Source organism: Asterias amurensis, chromosome 9 (assembly GCF_032118995.1).
Source record: "Asterias amurensis chromosome 9, ASM3211899v1".
In the NCBI taxonomy this organism is placed as follows: domain Eukaryota; kingdom Metazoa; phylum Echinodermata; class Asteroidea; order Forcipulatida; family Asteriidae; genus Asterias; species Asterias amurensis.
In genome coordinates this window covers 1,331,476-1,355,834 of record NC_092656.1, presented here as the reverse complement: position 1 = coordinate 1,355,834, position 24,359 = coordinate 1,331,476, and the positions used below count along the sequence as shown (strand labels likewise).

The 24,359-nt window shown below is 39.4% G+C and overlaps 2 protein-coding genes across 2 annotated transcripts; one reads left to right on the top strand and one right to left on the bottom strand.

The window, feature by feature from the left end:
• Positions 1 to 1,386: 1,386 nt before the first annotated feature.
• Positions 1,387 to 10,108, bottom strand: LOC139941632 (long-chain fatty acid transport protein 2-like). Its single transcript, XM_071938218.1, has 10 exons — positions 9,660 to 10,108; positions 7,565 to 7,736; positions 6,940 to 7,161; positions 5,762 to 5,920; positions 5,319 to 5,443; positions 4,746 to 4,946; positions 4,453 to 4,546; positions 3,641 to 3,839; positions 2,837 to 2,934; positions 1,387 to 1,703 (listed from the first exon to the last, which is right to left on the bottom strand). The coding sequence occupies exons 1-10, from the start codon at positions 9,969 to 9,971 to the stop codon at positions 1,387 to 1,389; spliced, it is 1,899 nt and encodes a 632-aa protein (XP_071794319.1). The 5' UTR covers positions 9,972 to 10,108.
• An 882-nt stretch (positions 10,109 to 10,990) lies between these two features.
• LOC139941634 (uncharacterized) lies at positions 10,991 to 23,708 on the top strand. The gene is made up of 5 exons (XM_071938220.1): positions 10,991 to 11,613; positions 13,575 to 13,793; positions 20,939 to 21,079; positions 21,913 to 22,072; positions 22,233 to 23,708. The coding sequence occupies exons 1-5, from the start codon at positions 11,601 to 11,603 to the stop codon at positions 22,306 to 22,308; spliced, it is 609 nt and encodes a 202-aa protein (XP_071794321.1). The 5' UTR covers positions 10,991 to 11,600; the 3' UTR covers positions 22,309 to 23,708.
• Positions 23,709 to 24,359: the final 651 nt, after the last annotated feature.

Here is a 24,359-nt window from a genome sequence, read left to right as displayed (position 1 = left end):
CCAAAGGTCGTGATAAGGGAAGTGCGTGATTGGGCGTCAAAATGAATAATTCATTTGCCTCACATCCTGTGTTGTCTGATAGGTCTGACGAACGATATACATATTCATGAGCTGCATACTAGCATATCCTCGAGCCCCCCCCCCCCCCCCAATTTCGTCCACTATTGGAATTTTTTCAATACAACACATTAAAACGGGAAGATACAGATCCGACAAGGCTGTCGGCCTGACGGCCTCCGCATGCGGTTAGTGGTGTACGAGTGCGATGTGACAGTGTGTATACGGGTGGGTCATTCGGTGTGATCGCACACGCCATGCACAGGGTATACGGCGGGTGGGTTTACAGCTGCGTCTTTTCGGAGCGAATAATGTGACTGCCTTGAGCAAGGCTAGAACTCTTCCAACTGAAGAATCAAAACTGCTTTATTACGAATTCATGGAAGTGACATAGATTGCTTCTTTGCCAACATTTACCAATGTATACATTTCTTTTGCTAGACATAGTTCATGTATCTGTTATTTCAGATCATCTACTCAGTTTTCAACGGAAAAAAATATGAAACTACTACTATCGGATGAACTAACTTGTAAGACTTTAATAATTTACATACAACAGTTTCCACAACTCAAAACACATTTGCCTGTGATAAAACAGACCAGACATTGTTCGCATCATTGACTATAATTTATTTATCGCACTGGATTGTACATTTTAATTTCAATTAATATTTTTTTTTTTTTCCAGGCACTTGGTAATTTGGAAGAAGGTTTCTTGTGTTTACGAGATGTATATTGATATCTACAATGAAAACAAGTAGAGATCCAAGCAGTTTACAGTAACCCTAAATAACATGCGAAATTGTTTTAGTAGTTTTGTTTAACATCTTTTGGGGTGTTTGCACGTTCTTTACTCTACAAAATGTCTTGCTGTGTGCGTAGTTTTGCATGTTTCTCGAGGTTTCTATAAATGTAGGCTTAAGATTACAGAAATGAATACAAGAAACTGAAACCATACTCACAAAGAAATACGGCAATTCAGTTTAAATATTGAGAGAATCCAAATGTAAATTTATAGATCGGCATGTTTTGTCTTTTCAATTTGCTTGCCATATCCGTTTATCTTTATTTTATTTTCAAAGAAACCCCAACAATTACAAATGAGAGAACAAACAACTGTTTGTTAAACACCGTTAAATGCTAAACGTAAAAAATAAATTCATATCAGCTGTCAAATGCTGAACGTAAAATAATTAATTTCAGTATTAATCTAACCCCCTTTCATGGCGTGAAGTGAAGCATAGTTTTTATATTTGGATGGTGCATTTTTCCTTCAAAAGTCAAGTTAAGCTAGGCATTGTTTAAAATGCGAAAAAACTACATCAATGATTAATGAACAATGGTTTCTTTGTTAATGATCTTGTCATACAAACTTGCATCCAGTGTAACATATGTCTCGGTTGGTTTATCCATAAAGAACAACCGATCCGGCATGCATGCCCCCGGTTCGAATCCCTCCTTCACCAATGATACCTTCCGGTACTTGTACGTGTTGGTAATCTCCATTTGACCTTTGATCCTGATCAGTTTCGGACATGCGTACATGGGCAGTCGTTTGATGACGTGGGTGTAGAGCTGTTTCCATTGCGAGGCTTGGTCCTCGTCTTGAATGGCAATGGCCGCCATTCCTACTCGTCCGTCATACCCTACATCATTTGATGGAAAATAAAAATTTGTTTTAATTTGTTTTAATTTGTTTAAAGCAGGTTCACCAAAAACAAGGCTAAAAGCCACTCTTGGTATGGGGCTAAAGAAGAATCACTATTAAAGACAGTGGACACTATTGGTAATTACTCAAAATATTTTTTTAGGATAAAACCTTACTTGGTAATGAGTAATGGGGAGTGACGTAGTTTTCGAGAAAGAAGTAATTTTCGACGAATTTGATTTCGAGACCTCAAGTTTAGAACTTGAGGTCTCGAAATCAAGCATCTGAAAGCACACAACTTCATGTGACCATGGAGTTTTTTCTTTCATTGCTATCTCGCAACTTTGATGACCAATTGAGCTCAAATTTTCAAAGGTTTATTATTTTACGCATATGTTGAGATACACTGCCAAGTGAGAAGACTTGTCTTTGACAATTACCAATAGTGTCCAGTGTCTTTAAATGTGAAAAAAACTCGGTGGAGCTGAAGGTATATGAATTGATATTCCTGCATTTGAATTATTATAAACTCTGTCCAGAAACCACAAAATGTCAAAAGTTCAAGATTTTTCTTCAACAAATTTAACTTAATTCCATATATAAACGGTTCCCCATTTCAAGGTTAATTCTGAGAAATTATTTAGAAAACATTATGTTTTGTTCAACTTGAATTTCTTACTATTATAAACTCTTGCTATAATAATGATGTGGTATCGTTGACTCTCCTATCCCTTGAAGAATTGTGTTTGCTTACGAGATCGTTTTCAAAAATAAACATTATATTATATTCGGGCAGATTATACAGACCTATATCATGCTACCTCCATCTTGGTCATGATCCTCGCACCGAATAACAATAATGAATGCTAACAATCATTTAGCAAAAAGGCACCAGACTATGTGGTTCTTCCAGCCTCGGTTTGGTAACATTGATATCAAAGGGAAGATTTCAAGATGGCTGTACCAAGGTCTATTGTTTCAGTGTTAACTTGAAATTACTACAATGTTGTTGATTAACACACAACCATTACCATTCCAAACCAATTTGTGGTTAATAAATCCTCTGATGATAGCTACATGTGATGAGTCAAGTTTGCATTCTAAATACAAAACAAAATTACAGACTCTCACCTTTGACTTTGACTCCATAAATTACTGCCTCTGTGATGAATGACAACTCAGTTAAAACTGCTGCTACTTCAGATGAGGAAACATTCTCCCCTTTCCATCTGTAAACAATGGGAACATCATGCACATTAATTTATTAAGATTAAGTTTTTAATAATAAAATTTTATCTTGCAGCGTACCGATCTTTATATAACGATGTTGTGCAAGTTGGACCATTATGACTGTTTCAAAATTTTGAATAATTGTTGTACTGATATCAGAATTTGAGAGATTTCCATCCATTAAAAGCGTCAGTCGTGGAATTTATGCCTGTTGATTTTATATTTCTGTTTTGAAGCTCGTCGGCTCGAGGCAGAAAGGACTGATACGTTTTGTGTGTAGCATATTATGTCTTATACATAGACAGACTATACACACTAATTAGGGACAGAAATTTACACAATATTTACACAATATTTTCTGCATAAAATTGGAGCTGATCCACCGCCAAGCTGTACCAGTGAAAAGATGGATCATAAATATTATCAATGCTGGTCCTATCGACAAATCTCCTCGCGGTGGTTATGGACTTCAGGAGCTCAATGATGAGACAATCAACTTGCTTATTAGGGATCTTCATATTTAGATGATGAAGTCCCTGATGTTCTTCGTACGAACGAACGAGGGACAGAAAATTTATGAATTTGAAAAAATATCAATACAACCCCCAAAATCAGTTTGAAAAAATATGTGTCGAAGAAAAGGATATGCTTACTTTCAACATTATCTAATAATCATGTTCACAAGTCGTAGTAGAAATGCTTTACCTAAATGTTTCTCCAAGTCTGTCTTTAAAGAAGACGTGACTTGTTTCATCAATCATCATAAGATCCCCGGTATTGAAGTAATAGTCCCCCTTTACACGGACATCCTTCACAACCTTCTTCTCGTTGGCTGCCCGGCCGGCTACATAGCCACTGAAAGGGGCTGCACGGGTGATTTTCGTCACCAGTAGACCCGTCTTACCTGGTGATGTTTTAAAGACAGAGAAATGAAAGTTAAAGACTTCTGATCAAAAAAATTCTTACTGAAATTGGGTTAAACGGGGTGTTTCTTGCGCACTTGAATTTTGTGACATGGAAAGGAAATTTGCAAAATTGAAAATGTGTTAATTCGTGGGGGGGGGGGGGACAAGCAAATGGACACCGACGAATCAACTGTACCGTACACAACATCCAATGGTATGAATGTTTTTGAGAAAAGGGTTTGTGCAAGTTATCGTGGTGCTACCACTACATTTTTGTCGTTTGGGGCCTTGTGGATTACGTTATGTGGAACCCGCCTACATATTGGCCTTGTGAAATTTTCGTTGAAGTTATTGAGACAATTGCTAAACGATGAAAAACGTGGAGCCAAACTGAAAAATACAGAAATTACGCAGATGATGGTGGAAGACCACTAAGCCCAAAAATTTTCAATTTCTATTTATTAATCTTAAATTTGTTCAGTTCTATGTTACAAGAAATATCTAATACACTGTACTGGTGACAAACTATAGTAATAACAAAGTGACGAACAAATATACAGAAAATCTACTCTACAACAGACTTTGACACTTTAATATAATAGCCTTACTTACCTTTAGGTAGAATGATGCACTTTCCTGTGGCATCTCGGATTGGTTCTGCCGTTTCCCAATTGCAATCTATTATCTCAATACCACCCGCAAGTTTCTGTCCGGTGAAATAACACAAAATTAATCAGTTATGTCACTAATGTGTTTGAAACACTGCACTCAGTACTTTCCCGACTTTCAGTGAAAAAAAAAGAACACAATCAATCGGGTGGGATCCGAACCTAGGATCTTTACATTGCTAGAGCAGATGTCACACCACTAATAGACCACCGATCTAGCCAACTTTTAAATCTTACCTTCATAAGTGGTGGGTACGTCCCTACAGCCCCAACTGTGCCGTCCAGGTTGAAGAAAGCACGGTTGCCCTCAGTGGCTGCGTACATCTCGCCAATCTGCTTGATGTTGAAACGCTCTTTGAAGTCCACCCAAATGTCTTCGCCAAGCCCGCTACCTATAGCCAGGCGGACGGTGTGGCTGTATTTCCCATCAAGATCCGACTGCAGTGAGGGAAAAGCAAAACATAGACAGAGATCAAAATGGAGAGTGTATTACCCAATTGCACAATGTTATAACATACAGTACAGAACTTTTGTGTGGACTGGTCTAATTTCATGCACCTTCGCTACGCTCATACGAAGAAATAAAAACAGTTTTCCAAGAACGAAATAAAAACGAGCAACACACTTCAAAACACAATTCAAAGCGTTTTGTTTCAGATAAATAAAATTATTAAAGCATGAGATTAGGTCGGATCGCAAACGTCCCTTCCAAACAAATCTATATTTTCAGTCTCTGCAGTCGATGTAAACAATGCTATGATTGAATCCGTATAGGCAAGATTAAATCGAGCCAAACTTATCGTACTTTACCTTGGGTTGAGCGAGGAGATACCGACATATCTCACCAATGTACTGAACAACATTTGCCTTATACTGTCTTACGTCATTCCAAAATTGCGAAGCTGAAAACTTGGTTCGTAGTACAACAGTTCCTCCTAAAGAAAAGAAGAGGACGCTCACCATTAGGCAGGGCAGGGGGAAATGCAAACACTCTGGTTCTATAGATGTCAACTTTGCGGCTGTTAGTCGGTTAGAGACTGCTCTAGAATGGTCTAGACTGTTAGGAGTATGAGATAGTAAATTACGATCTCATTCTCGTAACATTCTAGACCATCTTAATTCTATAGTAACGTCTTGGACCAAGACAAGATCTGGTTTTACACATAAACCTTGCCAGTCCCTGTCCAACTTGTATTTGCATGGTTTATGTCTTAAGATTTAAAATAAGTAAAATAAATAAATAAGATTCTCACCTGCACTTATGACATTGCACAATCCAATCACCATCCCTGCACTATGAAACAATGGTAGCGGAATGTACATGACGTCAGATGGCCCAAGATGGTACAACTGTAAGATCATTCCTCCTACGACAACCTTTTGCTGTGTGAGTCGCGCTGCTTTGGGCATTCCTGCAAGGTTGATGACATTAAACAATGGAATCAATTAAAATGGGTTATTTTTCATGTTGTTTAATCATTCTGCACTGGGGGCTCTTAGACTCTTCAAAGGAAACCTTCACAATGACACCTCTAATTAAATGTAGCGTACAACACAAAATCACAAATTTTAGTTGGTAACTCATTAATAAATCAATAGACCTTATCATGGTGCAGCCGTCTTAAATTTCTCCCATTGATATCAATGTTACCAAACCGAGGCTTGATGAACATAATAGTCTGGTTCCTATTTGCAAACTGATTGTTAGCATCCATTACTGTTATTTGATGTGAGGTACATGACCAATGGATGGAGGTAGCGTTTGCTTACATATTATGTAAAATATAGTACATCATTATACCTGTTCTTAAAGGCAGTGGACACTATTGGTAATTATTCAAAATAATTATTAGCATAAAACCTTTCTTGGTAATGGGTAATGGGGAGAGGTTGATGGTATAAAACATTGTGAGAAACGGCTTCCTCTGAAGTGCCATAGTTTTTGAGAAAGAAGTAATTTTCCACGAATTTGATTTCGAGACCTCAAGTTTAGAACTTGAGGTCTCGAAATCAACCATCTAAACGCACAGAACTTCGTGTGACAAGGGTGTTTTTTTCTTTCATTATTATCTCGCAACTTCGATGACCGATTGAGCTCAAATTTTCACAGGTTTGTTATTTTATACATATGTACGTTGAGATACACCAACTGTGACGGCTATGTCTTTGACAATTACCAATAGTGTCCACTGCCTTTAAGACGGCAGGACTCAAGTAGTAGCATTCACTGATGGTTTATTCATAACTCATGACATCATCATACAGCAAGGCTACGGTAGCCTATCAATGCCAATAACAAAATCAGCGCAGACAAAAAGCTGATTTGTCTGAGAAATTCCAATCAATCTGTTCAGCTGTCTAATCATTAACTTCTATTGATTTTCTGCACATGACATCACATAAAGTTCATCATGACCTGAACTGTTCTTACCAGTAGTTCCCGAAGTGTAAAAGTAGAGGGCGGGGTCCGAGTACGAAGCCCCCTTCCGTACATCCCGCGGTATGACGTCAGAAGACGCAAGGGGAGACGCCAAATCGACGGTCAAGAACCCAGCGGTGAGGGAGGTATCATCTCCCGCCTCCTTAATGACAAATACACTGATGTTGTCTGCTTCCAGCTCGGATTGTATTTCCCGCATTGCTTCGATCAACGCTGGATATAAAGGAAAGTTTATGAGAATAATTTAAGTTCATCACTTCACAGGAACCACATCTTTTGATTTGGTTCCAGCTTTATAACCACAGACGAGTAATGAGGTGCATGGTGGTACTAGACAGCAACAACAACAACAACAACAACAACAACAACAACAACAACAACAACAACAACAACAACAACAACAACAACAACAACAACAACAACATCAACAACGACGACGACGACGACGACGACGACGACGACGACAACAACAACAACAACAACAACAACAACAACAACAACAACAACACGACAAATCGACAAGGAACACAATACTAAGAACGATACAGAGAGTATTACATGTATTGTGAGCTTCATGTGAGTTTCTTGAACAGTTTGTTATTCTTCCCTTTCTTACCACGACCACATATGATCTTCCTCATCTGACCAACTCGGATGCAGTGAAGGAGAGCCTCTCCTCTAAGATTGATGTTGAGGAGAGCTCCCGTAACGTACAACTTGAGAAGGGCAATGGATGTAGACACGTAGGCTGGCTCATTTTGCATGAAGATACCTACGACGTCTCCGACCTGTCATCAAGAAATGAAGTTATATAAGAGGGAGCAAGAACAGTTCAGTTCAAATCAATATGACGTTTATTTCATTTTTTTTAATGTGTCAGTATAATATATTATACTAAAGTAACAAAATCAAAAGCGCATATACAAATTTGATATAATTATTGTTAAAAGCAAATATTAAATAAAGAACTATGAATTAACTATGTACAAGAGATGAGCGAGAGCACGAGGCTGTTAGAGTAAGCTGAGGATTGTAGAAAACAGCCTTCATTTTTTGTGTACAGACACAAGAACCGCGAATCACGAAGCAAGAACAGACAAGACGAACAGTGCCATTCGCACAAAAACGCGAATTGACAAAATAACTCCTGTTAGGATATCGATCCGAGGATTTATAGAACGGGTCCTTGTCGTATCGATCCTATTGTAAGATCGTTCTGAGGTTGGGAAACTATTGGAAGCCATAATAATGCAAAGCAAAAAAACAGATCGACACAGTTTGTAACAATGTTACAGAAAATGGTGGAAAATACTGTTGAATTCGTGAATTTGTTGGAAACGAAGTAACCAATCATGGGCTGCGTATTGGGTTTTTTTTTTTTTTAATTGAAAGCTGCCGAAATTGTTAACACGATTAAATGTTTTGTTTAAATTTTGTTCGTCTATGCCAACCAGTGCTGGTTTGTTTTTCAACAATGGAATTGTCTTTAGGCCATGTCATAATGCAAATGTGTTTGTAGTATTTTTAATAGTTTCATTTAGGTAACAGCTGGTCTGGCTTAATTTTACATAAATTTTTTAGTTGGCTCAAATTGGGAAATAAACTCAAAAGTTTTTGTTTTTCGTGATGCTATACATTTGCTGTTGAGCGCTTCGAGGAATTTGTATTCATATTTTGCTTTATAATACTGTTTTTATTTTTGTTATAGGTTTTCTCGGTCAAATTCGGCAGATGAGCAGTCAATTTCATTTTCATGCGTTCGAATTAAAGCTGTTTTGCCTCTCCATTTGTTATTGCGTTTCAAATTCAGAATCAGGCCATTCAATTTCGTTTTGGGTCGAGTCAAATTCCTTTGGCACTATGTTCAATTTAGCGTAGCGTCATTCTTTTTCGTGACACACACGCCTCAAGAAGCGTCTGCGAATTTGAATGCTGCTTTGATGAATTGTTAAATTGAATGGTTATTTTGTTAATTCGAATGACGCAACATTACATTTGACTAATCCCGAAACGAAATCGAATGACCCTTTTGAGTAGCATTCGTTTTTGCGCGAAATAGAATTGCTTGGTGGTTAAATTTGCTGCTCATTTTCCGAAATTGACTGAGAAAACCTATATTAAACGTGAACTGCGCTAAGCGTACAAACACTGAGGCACAACCTCAGTAGCGGGGTCAAGGGTTGTCTATTGTCGGCTGACTATTGTGCACACGGTTCGGTGCATTGTGTGCGAGGTTGTAGGAGTTTAAATTGGAGGACATAAACAAAGTATTGTTCATAAGTTATTACAAAGAAAACCAAATGAAACCAATATTTTAGACGATAAACTAGACCAGTTATTAACATTTTAAGATGTCAACTCGTGAACTTTAGCTCAATGTTGTGGTACCCTTTCCTCAGGCATACAAATATCGTAGTGTTTATAATATAGTTTTCAGTATAAAGTAGATCGCGTTTCGCACACCAAATGTATGATGGCTTGTATCACGTTACACTGATTGGGGTAGGATTTGCACAGGTGTTTTCTATTTATGTCAATTTATCGAAACACATTTGGTATAATTACAAATTATGGACAACTTTCCTGCCACTAATTCTTACAAAAAAATGGTATCTCATTTAGATAAAAATTTGATATTATTTTATTTCATAATGAATGAAAAAATGGTGGCAGCGGAAACTTTTTTTTAATTGTTTTGTTAAATAACGTACCTGGACAATCTTGTTCCCTCTTAGGTAGTTGGCCACCTTATTTGCAGTTCGATCCACATCACTGTATGTGTGCACCTCATCTTTGAACAGGATGAGAGGTTTCTTCGGGTTGTCCCTCACTTTGCTTTCAAACACATCCACAAATAAATACCCTTTGCTTTTCACTTTCTCGATTGGTTTGACAAAAGACCTCAACACATGGAGGAATTCGGAGAGGTCATTGAAGAAAGTTGGGTACGTCCAGAGAATGTAGACCAAGACGGCTAAAATGCCGGCCAAGAGGGAGCAGACAATTGTAAACAACAGCCCCATGGTAAAATGGTCGCACTGCAGCTTATTCTTTCATTGCAGAATTTGCATCATTTCAGCAACAACCTGCCCGCAGTACGGTAATCAACAGCTAGTTGATATGAGAGCATGATCCGTATTATAACAGTGTGGGACGACCTACAGTTACGATACAAAGAAAGTGGTAGGTCTACACTCAGTACATGTATTCCCTACCAGTGTCGCAAAGGGGGGGGGGGGTGTGACCGTGAAAAAAGCTAGAGCTGAACTAGTCACTTGTGAATCATTGAGCAAGAACCTCATTGTGACCCGAGGACTCACTCTGTGAGAACAATGGTGAGGACAACTAATATAGTCCATGTAGAACCATAGAGTAAGGACAGAGATATTACTCTATGGTAGAACTATACAGGTACATCATGTTGTTGTAGCCTAACATGAATTTCAAATAACATTACAATTGGCGACCATACAAGATAAGCGGAGTAGGTGTAAGGTCCTACTACTCGCGAGTCGGTCTGATCTCGGAGTAGTTTTTCTATGTTAATAGTTTCTAGACGATAGAGTGGGCTTATTATGATGATATGTGTTACAGCATACAGTAAAACATCGACGTTTGTTGCTCCATAATCAAAGACACTCTTCATATTTCACTTATTTATTCCTTGCAATAGAACGCTGCATAAAAAAACGACACGTGAGTCTATGGTCCAAGCACTAGCTCTATGGTCCAAGCATAGAGCAGGTTGGTCCTTGCTCTATGGTCCAAGCCACTTTAAAAACAGTCCGTGGCAGGACAGAAATTTCCAATACTAAAACGAGCTTTAATCTGGCAAAAGTTTATTCAACCTAAACCGGACAACGACTGGTACGTACAATGGAGGTGGTATGACTGTCGAGTGTCCGGAGCATAAGCGGCACCCAAAACTATAGTCCCGATGGACTTGGTAAAGTTTATTAGTTATAACGTGCACGGTTCAAAGAGCATAGATCAGTGACATTGCAATTACAGTACACACATGCTCTTCAACCACCAGGCTAGGCATGGGTCCGGCAACATGCAGGGTCTAAACAAACACTTGAGCTTAGATATGTTTAAAATTCAGTTGATTAACAATAAGTTTGCCTGCACCGTTTCGATTTATTAGCTGGAATGTCCACTTCAGTTTCTCCATACCGCCGGGCTGCCGGAGCAGCAGCGGCTGCCGTACTGGGTCTCCCCGTCCTAGGAGCAGCCTACCTCCGGTTGAAATATGGCCCTCGACTCACGGACGACATTGCGGAGCTGTACGCTAGCTACCTGCTCCTAAAACGGCTCAAGTACATGGAGAAAAAACCACATCTTCATGATTGATGTGTTCGAGTCACGCGTGAAGGAAACTCCTGATAAAACATTCTTACTCTATCAAGATGAAAAATATACTTTTAGTGATCTGGACAAGGAAGGGAACAGGCTGGTAAGATTTATGCAGAGTGATGGTAGATTACTGTGCAAGGATTCGGCTGCCATTTTGATGCTGAATGACCCTGGCTTTCTGGTGACATGGTTGGCTTGCAGTAAGCTTGGTCTGAAGACGGCTTTCTTGAATTACAACTTAAAGAGCAGTGCTCTTTAATTTGCACTGCATCAAGGCATGTAAAGTCAGAGCTGTTATGGTTGGAAAAGGTAAGCTGTAATACCGGAAGAAACAGGTCAGGTCAAAATTTACACGAGCATAGTTCACAGTTCACAAGCATTACCTTAAAAACGAAATGCATCCGCATTATAGAGCACGAAGGTAAATGAGATATGCTAACTAGCTAAAAGTACCTTTGCCTTCTATTTAGTTTCAGGAAACTTCATCTAATTCCAATCTGTTTAGCTATTATATGTCATGGCTCATGGTGTAAAATGCAAAATATGTGAGAAGATTAGCCCACGCTTTGTGATTTCGAATAGTTGGGGAACGAATTTAATACACAACACAATAGCTACAGTTATTTAAAAAGAACATGCGTTCTTTTTATAGTCAATGAACCACAACATGTTGTTTGCGAAAATGGTTATGCGTTGCATATAACTGTAGCTTATACATAATTCTTAGAACTGGGCCCAATTTCATAGAGCTGCTTAAGCACAAAATTATGCTTAAGCAAACAAAATCATGCTTAGTAAAATCAGATTACCGGCCAAGACTCTACTCAATTGTTATGCTAAAGTAACAACAGCTAACTACCAGTCACAAGCAATGTATATGTCATGAAATTCTGTCCAGTAACATGTGTAAAACAAGCAAGCTATTTTCGTGCTTAAGCATTTTTTTGCTTAAGCAACTCTATGAAATTGGCCCCTGTATATAAAGCTGTGCAGTAGGCCTATCCGGTGTTATTAGACTTCGATTATGTTCTAACATAATGGTCTGATCTTCTGCTTATGAATAAGCTGACACGCCCACATGCTTTATCCCGAACCGTTTACATAGATTCTCAATCAGCTAATCCTCAGATGGGCCAGAACTGGTATTTATACAAACATATGATGTCAGGCTCCACCACTTTATCACTTCGTTATGAAATAATTCACTCAATTGAGATGTTCCTTTTGGTAAATATTTGTGTGAACAAGTGCATGGTGGCAGGATACGGAAATCTTTACAATGTTTTTACAGAAAATGGTATGGGCCCACATCCTCTGTTTCATAACATTTGAACGGGGAAAACGAAATGTCTGCACATTGACAAAGGTATTGTCAATACTTCAATAATAATTGTGCAACTACTGTCATCGCTTATAGTTGATCGTTTATAAATAACTTGGTCAGGAATTGTTTTTTTCATATACATTTCCATTTTAAAGAGTGATTTTAAGTTATTACAGTATTTGTATTGTACTTATTTTTTGTTTGGTCCCGGACTATTTGTTTTTTACGTGAAACAACTTAATAAAACAATCTGCAAAGTCATGTTAATATAACAAAATATGAAGTTGATCGATATAACACTATAAAGAATACAGAGTTAACTTTGACACAATAAGGAGTCCTATTTTGTGTGGAATTTCACATTAGAATATGTCAGACGATGTTGATGGCCATTCATTTTCGGAGTACGGCACTTGAAACCTTTGGTAATTGTCAAAGACCAGTCGTCTCGCTAATTGGTGTCTCAACAGTATGCATAAATAACAAACCTGTGAAAATTTGAACTCAAGTTGCGAGAAAATAAGTTAAAAGTAAAACACCCTTGTCGCACAAGTGTTGTGCTTTCAGATGCCTTGAATTTGAGACCTTAGCTGAGGTCTCGAATTCAATTCAAATATTTGAGTGAGGAATGACTTCTTTTTCAAAAACTGCGTTACTTCAGTGGTAGCCGTTTCTCACAAATGTTTTATACTATCAACAGCTCTCCTTTGTTAGTTACAAAGTACGTTTTTTGCTATTAATTATTTCGAGTTATTACCATTTGTGTCCAGTGCCTTTAACAGTTAGCATCAAGAAAGTTGACAACAAAACATCACAATGCTCAGAGACAGTCTTATTTCAGACATTCAGATTCGCGAACCTTCATCAAAACTTGAAACCACCTTACGAGTCAGTCATCTAAATTATAAATTGTCAAATTGTACGTTTATGATCATTCGGTTGTCAGACAAGCGTCTTCTAAGTGCCCTGGAACCGATCCTACCAGATCTCCAGAAGCGTGGCATCAAGGTATGGGTCTACGGTAAAGTCGATGCCCTCCCTCTACCGGCGGGTATGGTCCAGGTGATGACGTGGGGTGTGACGAGTGATCCACTTCCTAAGAGTGTACGAGATGGAGTCATCATGGATGATGTCTCGGTCTACATTTTCACGTCAGGGACTACCGGTAAAAATTTTCAACTTTGAAACTTCTCCCTCCATCCAAATTCCTCTTGCGTTATACGCGTGAGAATAAGTACAGTCCCCTTCGCCTTTTTAGACAGAACTTGTTTTTGGGGGCGGGGCATAACTTGTTTAATGGGGGGCATTCCCCTTTTTGAGGGCACTACATGTATCTAGATTTTGTTCGTGTGAACCTTATGGGGTATACTGTATAGACAATTGTGGGGTTGTGTAAGGTATGTCCCCCTGGTTACCCCCTGGTTAGAGTGCGTCCTCTATTGTCCTAGCCTGAAATGCCTTTAAACTATTACCAATTTGCCATTAAACTAACAAAATCAAATAAACCGTAATGAAAATGGAGATGTAATTTAGGGATGATCATATTATACTTTTACTTCACTGTGTAAGCCTAGTCTTGAGCTCTCGGTTGCTCTATATTTTGGAACCGATCTTCTAGACGAATTTCACCAAGTCATTTTCCTTTATTTAATATCTAACCACAAACCTTGGTTTTATCCTTTGATTGTCACCAGGTTTCCCAAAGCCAGCCAAAGTATCTCATTTTCTTTAATTAGATGCATAATTTAGTTAACATAATAACGAACAAATTAGTACATTGCAGTACAACTCTTTTTATATAAAATACATTGTCTGTGTTCGTTGTGAAATGGGAAAAACTGGCGGATACTCACAACTAAATCAAAAGACCCTTGATCCCATGAAATGTAAATTGCACAAAGCGCGTGCGCACTAACATTATGGTTGACAAAAATAAGGAAACATCGCGCTGTTTTGTACCATAGATATAGAATTATTCTATATCTATGGCCCTTTTCGAAACGACTGGATTTAGCTTTGCATTCGGCTCAGGCTAGCTTGGCCCGCGGTTGTTTTGACAATATTGCGCGTGATTTGCGTATACACGCCCAGGGTTTCAGACGAGAAGACGGAGCCTCAAGCCGAATCCAAAGCCAAAGCCGTGGTTTCGCAAAGGGCCTATGTTTTGTACATGGCTCATGGCTGCGTGACGCAGACGCGTTTGTGCGTCTGCTTAGTGCACAACTCTGGCGTTTGCAAACCAATAGGGTTTGTACGCATGCGTGAATGTAATTAGCATATTTCATGGGAAGGGTCCATTATCATTTGCATGTTAATTTCAGCTTCTTTGTTTGCTCAATTAATTAAGTTTTTAGTTTCATCTAATTAAAATAGCCCATTGACAACTATACCGGTGTTGTACTTGCTGGCAGAGTGTTTTCTTGTACACTCCTAACCAAATCTCTGACCGCTGTTGATTGACACTAAGACAATTACATCGTAGGCCTGCATGTACTTGCCATCATGGCATTGTGTTAAAAAAATAACTTCTTTAAACAAATTTAATTCCACTTGATGCCACATAAACTGTTTATGTTCGATCACGATGCACTTCCAATGAGCGAGTCTGCAAAGATAAAACCATTCAAGAACAGATTAATGCCTACAAGCACATGGATAGTCGTTGCGAGGCACTGGTATATTGGTCTCAAACATTTCAACCACGTAAATTTGGGGCAATGTTTAGTCATCAGGTACCCTTTTTTCAAGAGAAAATAAGTAAAAAGAGAACCAACATTAAACATGATATCTCTTATGATACAATGATGATGATAACCACCAAGTGTGACATGAGAACCAACAGATTAAAAGCACTGTACACGTTTGGTAATTAAGACCAGTATCCCATCATAAGCATATACAATAACAAGCCTGTGAACATTTGGGTTCAATATTGGTCATCGAAATTACCTCTTTCTCAAAAACTACGTTACTTCAGAGGGAGTCGTTTCCCACAATGTTTATACTATCAACAGCTCTCCAATGCTCGTTACCAAGTCAGTTTTAAGTTAATATTTGTTTTGAGTAATTACCAAACGTGTACCTTCCCTTTAGTGTGACTCTGGGAACCCAATCATGTTAACTATGATAAGCATATCGACCCGACACCTTTCATTGTTGAGAGTGCCCAATTGGAGTGTGTTTGCCTTTTCACTGATAACAATTTGACGAATCTCTATAACAGTAATATATGCAAATATATTCAAATAAAAAAGGTGTTATAAGAAGTCTGATTATCTATATTATTGTAATGCTCAATAAATATTAATGTTTGACTAGTCGATGGTTATTCCTGTCTGTCTTTGAGTCACTCAAATGTCCTGAAAAACCCTTAACAATGCGGTAACTTCATAATAGAGAGGGTATCTTGGTTTAAAGAAAGAACTCTGCTGGTAGGGCCTGACTAATGTTTTGTTGTATGTTTGTGGGTACTATTGAGTGAGAGTTGTGCGATGTGGCGCGTACCCATTTGCTTGTTTCTAATGACTTCATCGATTAAGGCCTGTGCCATATTTCGGGGAGAACACTAGACTTGACTCAAGTCCCAATCCTGTGCCATCCCCAGAAAAACACTGTTTTGTGATGCTCGGCATTCCCAAACATGATGACTTTGTCTAGATGTGATGATTTGAAAATTGGTCCAAAAAATCGTGTACAAAAATGATATTTAACGTGACATGTTTTTTGATTGATAAATCAGCGTAGCCATACCGCGTCACGTACAAACAAACAAACAAACAAACAAACAAACAAACAAACAAACAAACAAACAAACATTACCTCTTGGATATTCATGACTTGCAAGATTTGCCTGGTGCCCTGACTTCTCACGTCCAACAAGAGGAGCATCATTAAAACATGACGGCGCCCAAGAACATGTCACGATAAATGTAATTTTTGTACACGATTTTTTGGACCAATTTTCATCATTTAGTAAGCCCTGTTATGTGTCATAGTAATTCCACAAATGTAAGGAATAAAATGAGGTATGTTGGAGTAGTATAGGACTTTTTTAAATGGGCGAAATTTGCAATCAAACTACCACGCATTTTGCGACCTTTGAAAACTTAGCGTTTAAGACATGTATCGAAGGTGGCCTGTAATGGTGACAGTGATGAGACCGATGTTAAAAGCGGAGCCATTAACAGCTCAACAAGGTGGGCTAGCCTAAGCCGAATCTGGAGCCGAAGCCGTTGATTCGAAAAGGGCGTATGTCGGTGCTCAGTAGAACCACCTCGTGCACGTGTAGACCGCACAGCCGTCCCGCATTGATGCGCACATAGTCTTGCCCCAAGATTGCTCGATATTGGATAGTGTACTGCGCTCAGTTCTGACTCGCTAAAGCGCGCCCTCCTTTGACTCCGGCGTAGTCTAGCTCGCCGGAGACTAGTCTTGCCCCACGAACCAGTCGAAGGAGGGCGCGCTTTAGCGAGTTACAGCTTAGCGCAGTACACTTTCCAATATCGAGCAATATCGTCTCGGGGCAAGACTAATGCACACACAGCTCAAATTTATGCTCGATGGTGGTTTGCCACGGACAAAGTAGCACTAGAGTTTAGTTGAAAAGAATTTGCCAAATTTGACCCTGCTATTTGAACTATCCCCTCTATTATTATAAAAGGGCCATGCACAATTCTGCCAGCCTTTAAACCCATGACGTGTAATGTTCCCTGTGTCACGTATCGTACAGTCACACCATAGAGTAACCTTACTCTATGGTCACACACACCAACAGACCCAGCTCTATATTAGCCGTCGCACAACAGCAAGAACTCTCCACACACAGCTCTTTGTAAGAAACCACCTGCCACACCATGGCCAGTAAGTATTCACTTCAAAATAAATGGAGTGTAAGTGTAGTTTGGGCCGTGTACGAATAAGAACATGGTTGGGGTTGGGCCAATGATTCTATCCATAGAGCAAGGTCCTTACTCTGTATGTTCTATCCTTGGTCATGATGGTTTGGCGTTGCCTGTATGGTCATTCTATATCATAATCTCTGAATACACTACCTGTGTGCAAAGATAATCAATGTTTATCTACATTTAGGCCTATCTATGTGTACAATCCCGTATTGAAAGGTATAATGTGCAAAGTTGCACGTGGATGTGTTTTTCGTTTGCGTGTGAAATGCGCCTGTGGCATCGTAAACAATAGGGCCTATATTCTTGTTGCGCAAGCCCACGTTTAAATAACAACAGATAGTCTAGAAAAGGAAGAGGGTACATTTGACCATTCTAAAACCATTTGAAGCATTGTTCGTCAACTAGGCCTTCTTAATGGGAATATAAGGGCTGTGGCCTACAGTATTTACAGTTTTGCTCTTAATATAAATACTAGTCTGAAATGATTACAGAACAATAAAACCTAGTTGGAGAGTTAGAGTTATACCAACCGGTTCTTTTCAGAACCACCCCAACTCATTAGAGATAGTCATTATACATGGTGTTACCGCAAGAACCTTTCCATATAAACTAGGCCTATATACATCTATCAGTATGCCAGTTAGATAACCAATGTTGGTAAATAGACCTTATGCATTGACGTCACCCAGACGCCATCTTAGAGGAAAAACAGTGACGAAACAATCGAAACGCACAGATTTGTACGCGCGGCGCACGGGATTGGCCAATGAACAACGTCCTTTTGACCTCTAGGTGAGGGTGCCCTACTGAAATGACGTCATGTGCATAAGGTCAATTCGTATAGTCCATAGTCCCAGCAGCCTGGATTTTCATATTTTAAAGGGCAAGGGTATTATTTACGATTTGCAAAGGACACTTCCAATCTTTAAGTCTATGATGGGGAACTTTAGAGGCAGTGGAGAACGTCCAGCCAAGCTGGCGTTTATTTTTCGGAGGCAAATAGGTTTCAAACAGGAAATTCCACGCTGATGTTCCACACTGAGAAAAAGTATAAACCTACATTTCAGATTGTTTGAAGGCTAAAGACCAACCATTCAACGCTCATTCAACCAATGGAATGAGTTCTTTTTGCATCGTTATCGTTCTCGTTATCGCTGCAGTGGGACCGGTATTTTCCTTTTAAACAAAGGCTCATGAATATGCATTTCATGATGAACGATTGTTTGCGGTTATTTCAATGTTCATAAAGTGTAGGCCTATGAGTTAGATGAGTTGGGGGGGGGGTTCAAGAAGCAAATCATTCCCCCATTTAATTGATGTAGCTCCACATACCTTGCAGCAAAAATGTAGCCTTGCTCAAGGCAGTCACATTATTCGCTCCGAAAAGACGCAGCTGTAAACCCACCCGCCGTATACCCTGTGCATGGCGTGTGCGATCACACCGAATGACCCACCCGTATACACACTGTCACATCGCACGAATACTGTTCACACAAGTCATCGCACTCGTACACCACTAACCGCATGCGGAGGCCGTCAGGCCGACAGCCTTGTCGGATCTGTATCTTCCCGTTTTAATGTGTTGTATTGAAAAAATTCCAATAGTGGACGAAATTGGGGGGGGGGGGGCTCGAGGATATGCTAGTATGCAGCTCATGAATATGTATATCGTTCGTCAGACCTATCAGACAACACAGGATGTGAGGCAAATGAATTATTCATTTTGACGCCCAATCACGCACTTCCCTTATCACGACCTTTGGACCCTATCATGCGTCTGTGGTGGTGGTTTGTGGGGTAAACATGTCTCGTCTTTCGCGGGCATTATGGTAATGAGCTGACCGTGGGAACTCTTCGCTTATTATAGTAATGAGGTCAGTGGCTTCAACACAGATCCTACAAGGCTGTCGGCCTGACGGCCTCCGCATGCGGATAGTGTACGGGGCATCGTGTCGTGCGATGTTACGCACAGTGAATACGGGTGGGTTTTACGCACAGTGAATACGGGTGGGTTTTTATACAGCGGCGGTCTTTTTTCGGAGTGAATAATTCGACTGCCTTGAGCAAGGCTACAAAAATGCTGTTAGTTGGAAGTCAGTAGAGCGTCACGGTGCCCAGAATTTGAGGCTATAACATGCCCATATGAAGAACTTTGGCCCCATTGTAAGCAGCTAATCCCTCACGCTGTGTGTGAGCCGACTCTGTAGGGCTTGAGTGCACAGCCAGGAATGGGACAATTCATTAACATTTTAGGGGAGCATACTTCTAAACTTCGTAAGAAGTGGCAGGAAGCACAAGGTTTATTTAAAACAAAAACATTGCAGTTAGTAGGAGTAATAAGTCAATTTCATTGAAAGTCGCATGTGTACAGTAGATTACAATTATTATACAGAAATATTGAACATAGTTTACAAAAACAATGACAAACTTGATTCGTCAAGATATTTCTGTACATCATTTAACAAAAAAAGGACATGGAACCCTTCTACTAATGTGTTGAATGATAATTTTATGTAGTCCCGAATTTTTTGAATTTTTTTTTACGAAGTATTAGCATTTTTGGCATGCCCACCACATATTCTGCAAAAAACACCCCTATTAACTAAATGTAGTAATCCAGCCACGTCGAGTGATTTTTGAGTCGAAGAAAAGTACAAAATTCCAAGATTCAAATATACCTTTGGACATTAAAAACGCTACATTGTTGAACCAAAATCCTTATTAGATATAAATTTATTGCTGAGGCATAAAGATTGATGAATTAAAACAGCAAAAAGCTTTGCCAACCGACGTATTCTGCTTCCGATTGAACGATGTTTGTGCTTTGCGCGGTTTGAAGAGGTCTAGCTTTCCGCCACATAACGCACTATCCATATGGCTCGTAGTCCAGACTCTGGGGTGCAAGCTCTCTAACGGACTTCATGATTTGACACAAAAAGTGTCCCTTTTTCCAGTCCACAAATCACAAAACATGTTACATGGATGGAAAGCTTATTTTATCTAGTTTCATAAACTGTCCGACTTCTGGTGGTGCGAGATTGCTAGCGAGTTTGCCGTTGAACTTAGTGGGACAACCCCCGCAAAAAATGACAAAATGTGGTGTGACCTCCGTAGGAAACTGATTATTTTAGTCAAAATGCATCTTTTTCAACCCAAAAGTGCCCCTCTTTACTGGCTCTTATTTATATAAAAAGTGTACTTTTTCGAAAGAGGAATATGTATACTATACGATGCCGAGCGACTTTGTAAGTTTAACAAAATCACTTTTCTAAAACTGATGAAAATGTCTCCCGAGTGTGTGAATTTGAAGGGAATTTCCCGTGTTAAACGGGTCGCCGTGAAAGGCGTTGAGCAGATGCACACCTAGTTCTTCATATGCTTTTATTATTATAATTTTTATATCTAGATTTGTTGGAAGCGATTGAGAAGCAGAACGCTGCATTTGGGAAGTTTTTCGGCGCTAATGATCTGGATGGACTCAAGAGTCTCTACACTGAGGATTGTAGAATGATGCCACAGGGAGCGGACACACTCATCGGAAACCATGGTAATTGACACTACTGGGGGAGGTGGCTAGTATTGGTTTCAAGACCTTCGCACGGGTCAAGAGATAATTTTTAGTGTTATACCCTTGGTTGTAGGCACTGGGCACTATTGGTAATTACTCAAAAGGAATTGTTAGCATAAAAATTTACTTAGTAACGAGCAATGGAGAGCTGTTGATAGTATAAAACATTGTGAGAAACGGCTCCTTTTGAAGTAACGGATTTTTGAGAAAGGGGTAATTTCTCACTCAAATAATAAATGACTTCAGCATCTGAAAGCAAACAATTTTTAGGAACAAGGGTGTTTTTTTCTTTCATTATTCTCATGCAACTGCGATGACCAACTAAGTCCAAATGTTCACACAGTTGTTACTGTATGCATAATGTTGGGATACACCAAGTGAGAATACTGGTCACTGACATGTCCAGTGCATTGAAGGAGTTAAGGGTTGCCTGCCCACCATCGAACAATGAGAACATATCTATAAATAGATAGTTCCTACATGACGTAAATCGGCAATCTTTACGGGCAATTTGGAACACATAGCCATAGCCATGTGTTTTGCGCGAGAACGGCGTGCAGCACGCGCAGAATTCACAAAACTCGTTGCCTGATTGGTTAGTAAACAGCGTGGTTGCGTTAATAAACTGAGCGCTTGACGCGCCTGCAAGCTTAAATGCAATTTGCCCGTAAAGATGGCGTCTATTGCAACTTATCTATACACACACACACACAAAACGATGAAAATGAATGCCAACAAATTTGAAAGGCTTGAAAATAATTTAATCTACGTTAAAGTTCATTGCTATTTTCTATGAATTCTCTTTCATGCAGTTGTCCCCAAGGTGATGGGTGGGATGCGAGACATGGGCGCTACCTCCTGCCAGCTCATAACTGATGAAGTCGGACCTCTAGGGGGCTCTGACGACACGGTGTATGAGAGAGGACATTATATATTCGGTAAAGCGGATGGGTCAGAGTTAGCTGTCGGCAAGTACGTCATCATGTCGTTATTTAGTTTACCCCATTTGTATAAGCTGTACCACCAGTAATAAAATAAAAACAATAAATAATAATAAAAATAACACATGCGTGGTTTTATAGATATTGAAAGTTGCTGGTCTGAAACCCAAGTTTTTATTTTCATTCCACAGATATGTTGTCATCTGGAAAAAGACAAGCGAAGGTTATAAATTGCACATTGACATTTTCAACGACAACAAGGCCTAATTGTGGTCAATCCTATGGTTGTCCAAACTTATCGGACAAGTGGATCTAAATGCGAATATGAAACACAACGGACCCTTACTGCTCTCAAAATTATGTAGGGCAAAAATTGTCAACTATACGCTTTGACAAAATTTGAATTAAAGGATAACGAACAAATTATTACAAATCCAGTGCAACTCTTTTTATGTATAATACATTGCCTGTGATCTTTATGTGAAATGGGACAAGCTGGCGAATACTCACAACTAAAATCAATTGTTTCGAACACAAACTAATGTGAGTTTGCATTACAAAGTTATTGATCGTTTTTACGAAATGAATTCCATGGTACCGTATAGGCTTCAAACAAAAGAAACGATGTTTTCCTATAGGTAGAACAAAGAACAACGTATAGAACGGGATTGAACCAATGACCTCCGGATTAATGTGCTGGTGTTCTGGAAAAATCTGTCCCCGGATATTCTGTCATATGAAAGTTTTGGAAGAGGAGGATTCAAACGAGGGCGCTTTCAGGAGAATTTTTTACACAGTTTGCTGGGAACAGAATCTCCGGGGGGGGGGGGGGGACCAGAATCTACTGCCAACTGAATTATATAGTCCTATGTTGGCGGTCTCCCTAATTTTGGCAATATCTTTGTTCGTTTTTATTTTCTCGCTCTCCCAGAAACATGGAGAGTGACTTAGAGTGTTTTTGCCTTTTCGCTGATTTGCCTTTTCGCTGATATAGGCAAATATGTTCAAATAAGATATTGTTGTGATTAGAAGTATTGTTTTATCTATTTTAATGAATCCTAAATAAGTATTAATTTTGGACTAGTCGATGTCATTCCTGTCTGTCTTTGAATCGCTCGAATCTCCTGGAAAACCTTTTAAAATTACGGTCACTTCATTAAAGGCAGTGGACACTATTGGTAATTACTCGAAATAATTGTCAGCATAAAACCTCACTTGGTAACAATTAACGGGGAGAGGTTGATAGCATAAAACATTGTGAGAAACGGCTCCCTCTGAAGGGACGTAGTTTTCGAGAAAGAAGTTTATTTCCACGAATTTGATTTCAATACCTCAAGTTTAGAACTTGAGGTCTCGAAATCAAGCATCTAAAACTACACAACTTCGTGTGACAAGGGTGTTCTTTTATTTCGATCATATCTCGCAACTTCGACGACCAACTGAGCTCAAAGTTTTAGAGGTTTGTTATTTTATGCATATTGTAACATTCGTGCCAATCAGCCAGTAGAGGGCGCCAGCACAGCTCCGCGGTGGAGCTAGTTGCTGGTTGGCCCCCTGCTGGAAGATTGGTAAACCCGCTCGCCTGGAGATGTTTTTCCTGTGTCTAGATTTGTGAATTTATAAAGATTGGACGTCTGCAATAAAACGGTCAGGAATTCAAGCAGAAATACTGGTTTTTAGTGTGTTTCATTGCTCCGTATTGTTGTGGTTATTAACACAGGATTTTTGTGTTACAATATGTGATAAGACTGGTCTTTGACAATTACCAATAGTGTCCACTGTCTTTAAAAGGATGTCCTAGTTAACCGAAAGAACTCTGCTTGTAGGGCCTAACTTGTTTTGTTGTAAAACAAAATTGTTTGAGTGTTTTTGTACAGCTTATTGCTGTTTGCTCAATTAACTAAGTTTTGACAACTATACCGATTGTGTACATGCAGGCAAGGGGTTTCTTATACACCCATGACCGCTGTTGATTCTTGATTGACACCCCTCTAGAGTGTGTGGCATGGTCCAACTTAGGGTATCGTGGTAATGAGCAGACCAGTGGGTACGATGTGGTTAAGACAATGACATCGTATGCCTTCATAAACCTTCCTCACTGCAGGGTGTTATTTTAAACAAATTATTAAATTGAATTCTCACCCCCCCCCCCCCATCTCACACCCCCCCCCCCCCCCCAACTCATGCTAGGAGACTATATCAGCTATACCGATAAAATGCCACTAAAATTGTTACTATGTTCGATCACAATGCACTTCCAATCAGCGTGTCTTGCCAAGATAAAACCATTCAAGAACAGAATAATGCCTATCTACAAG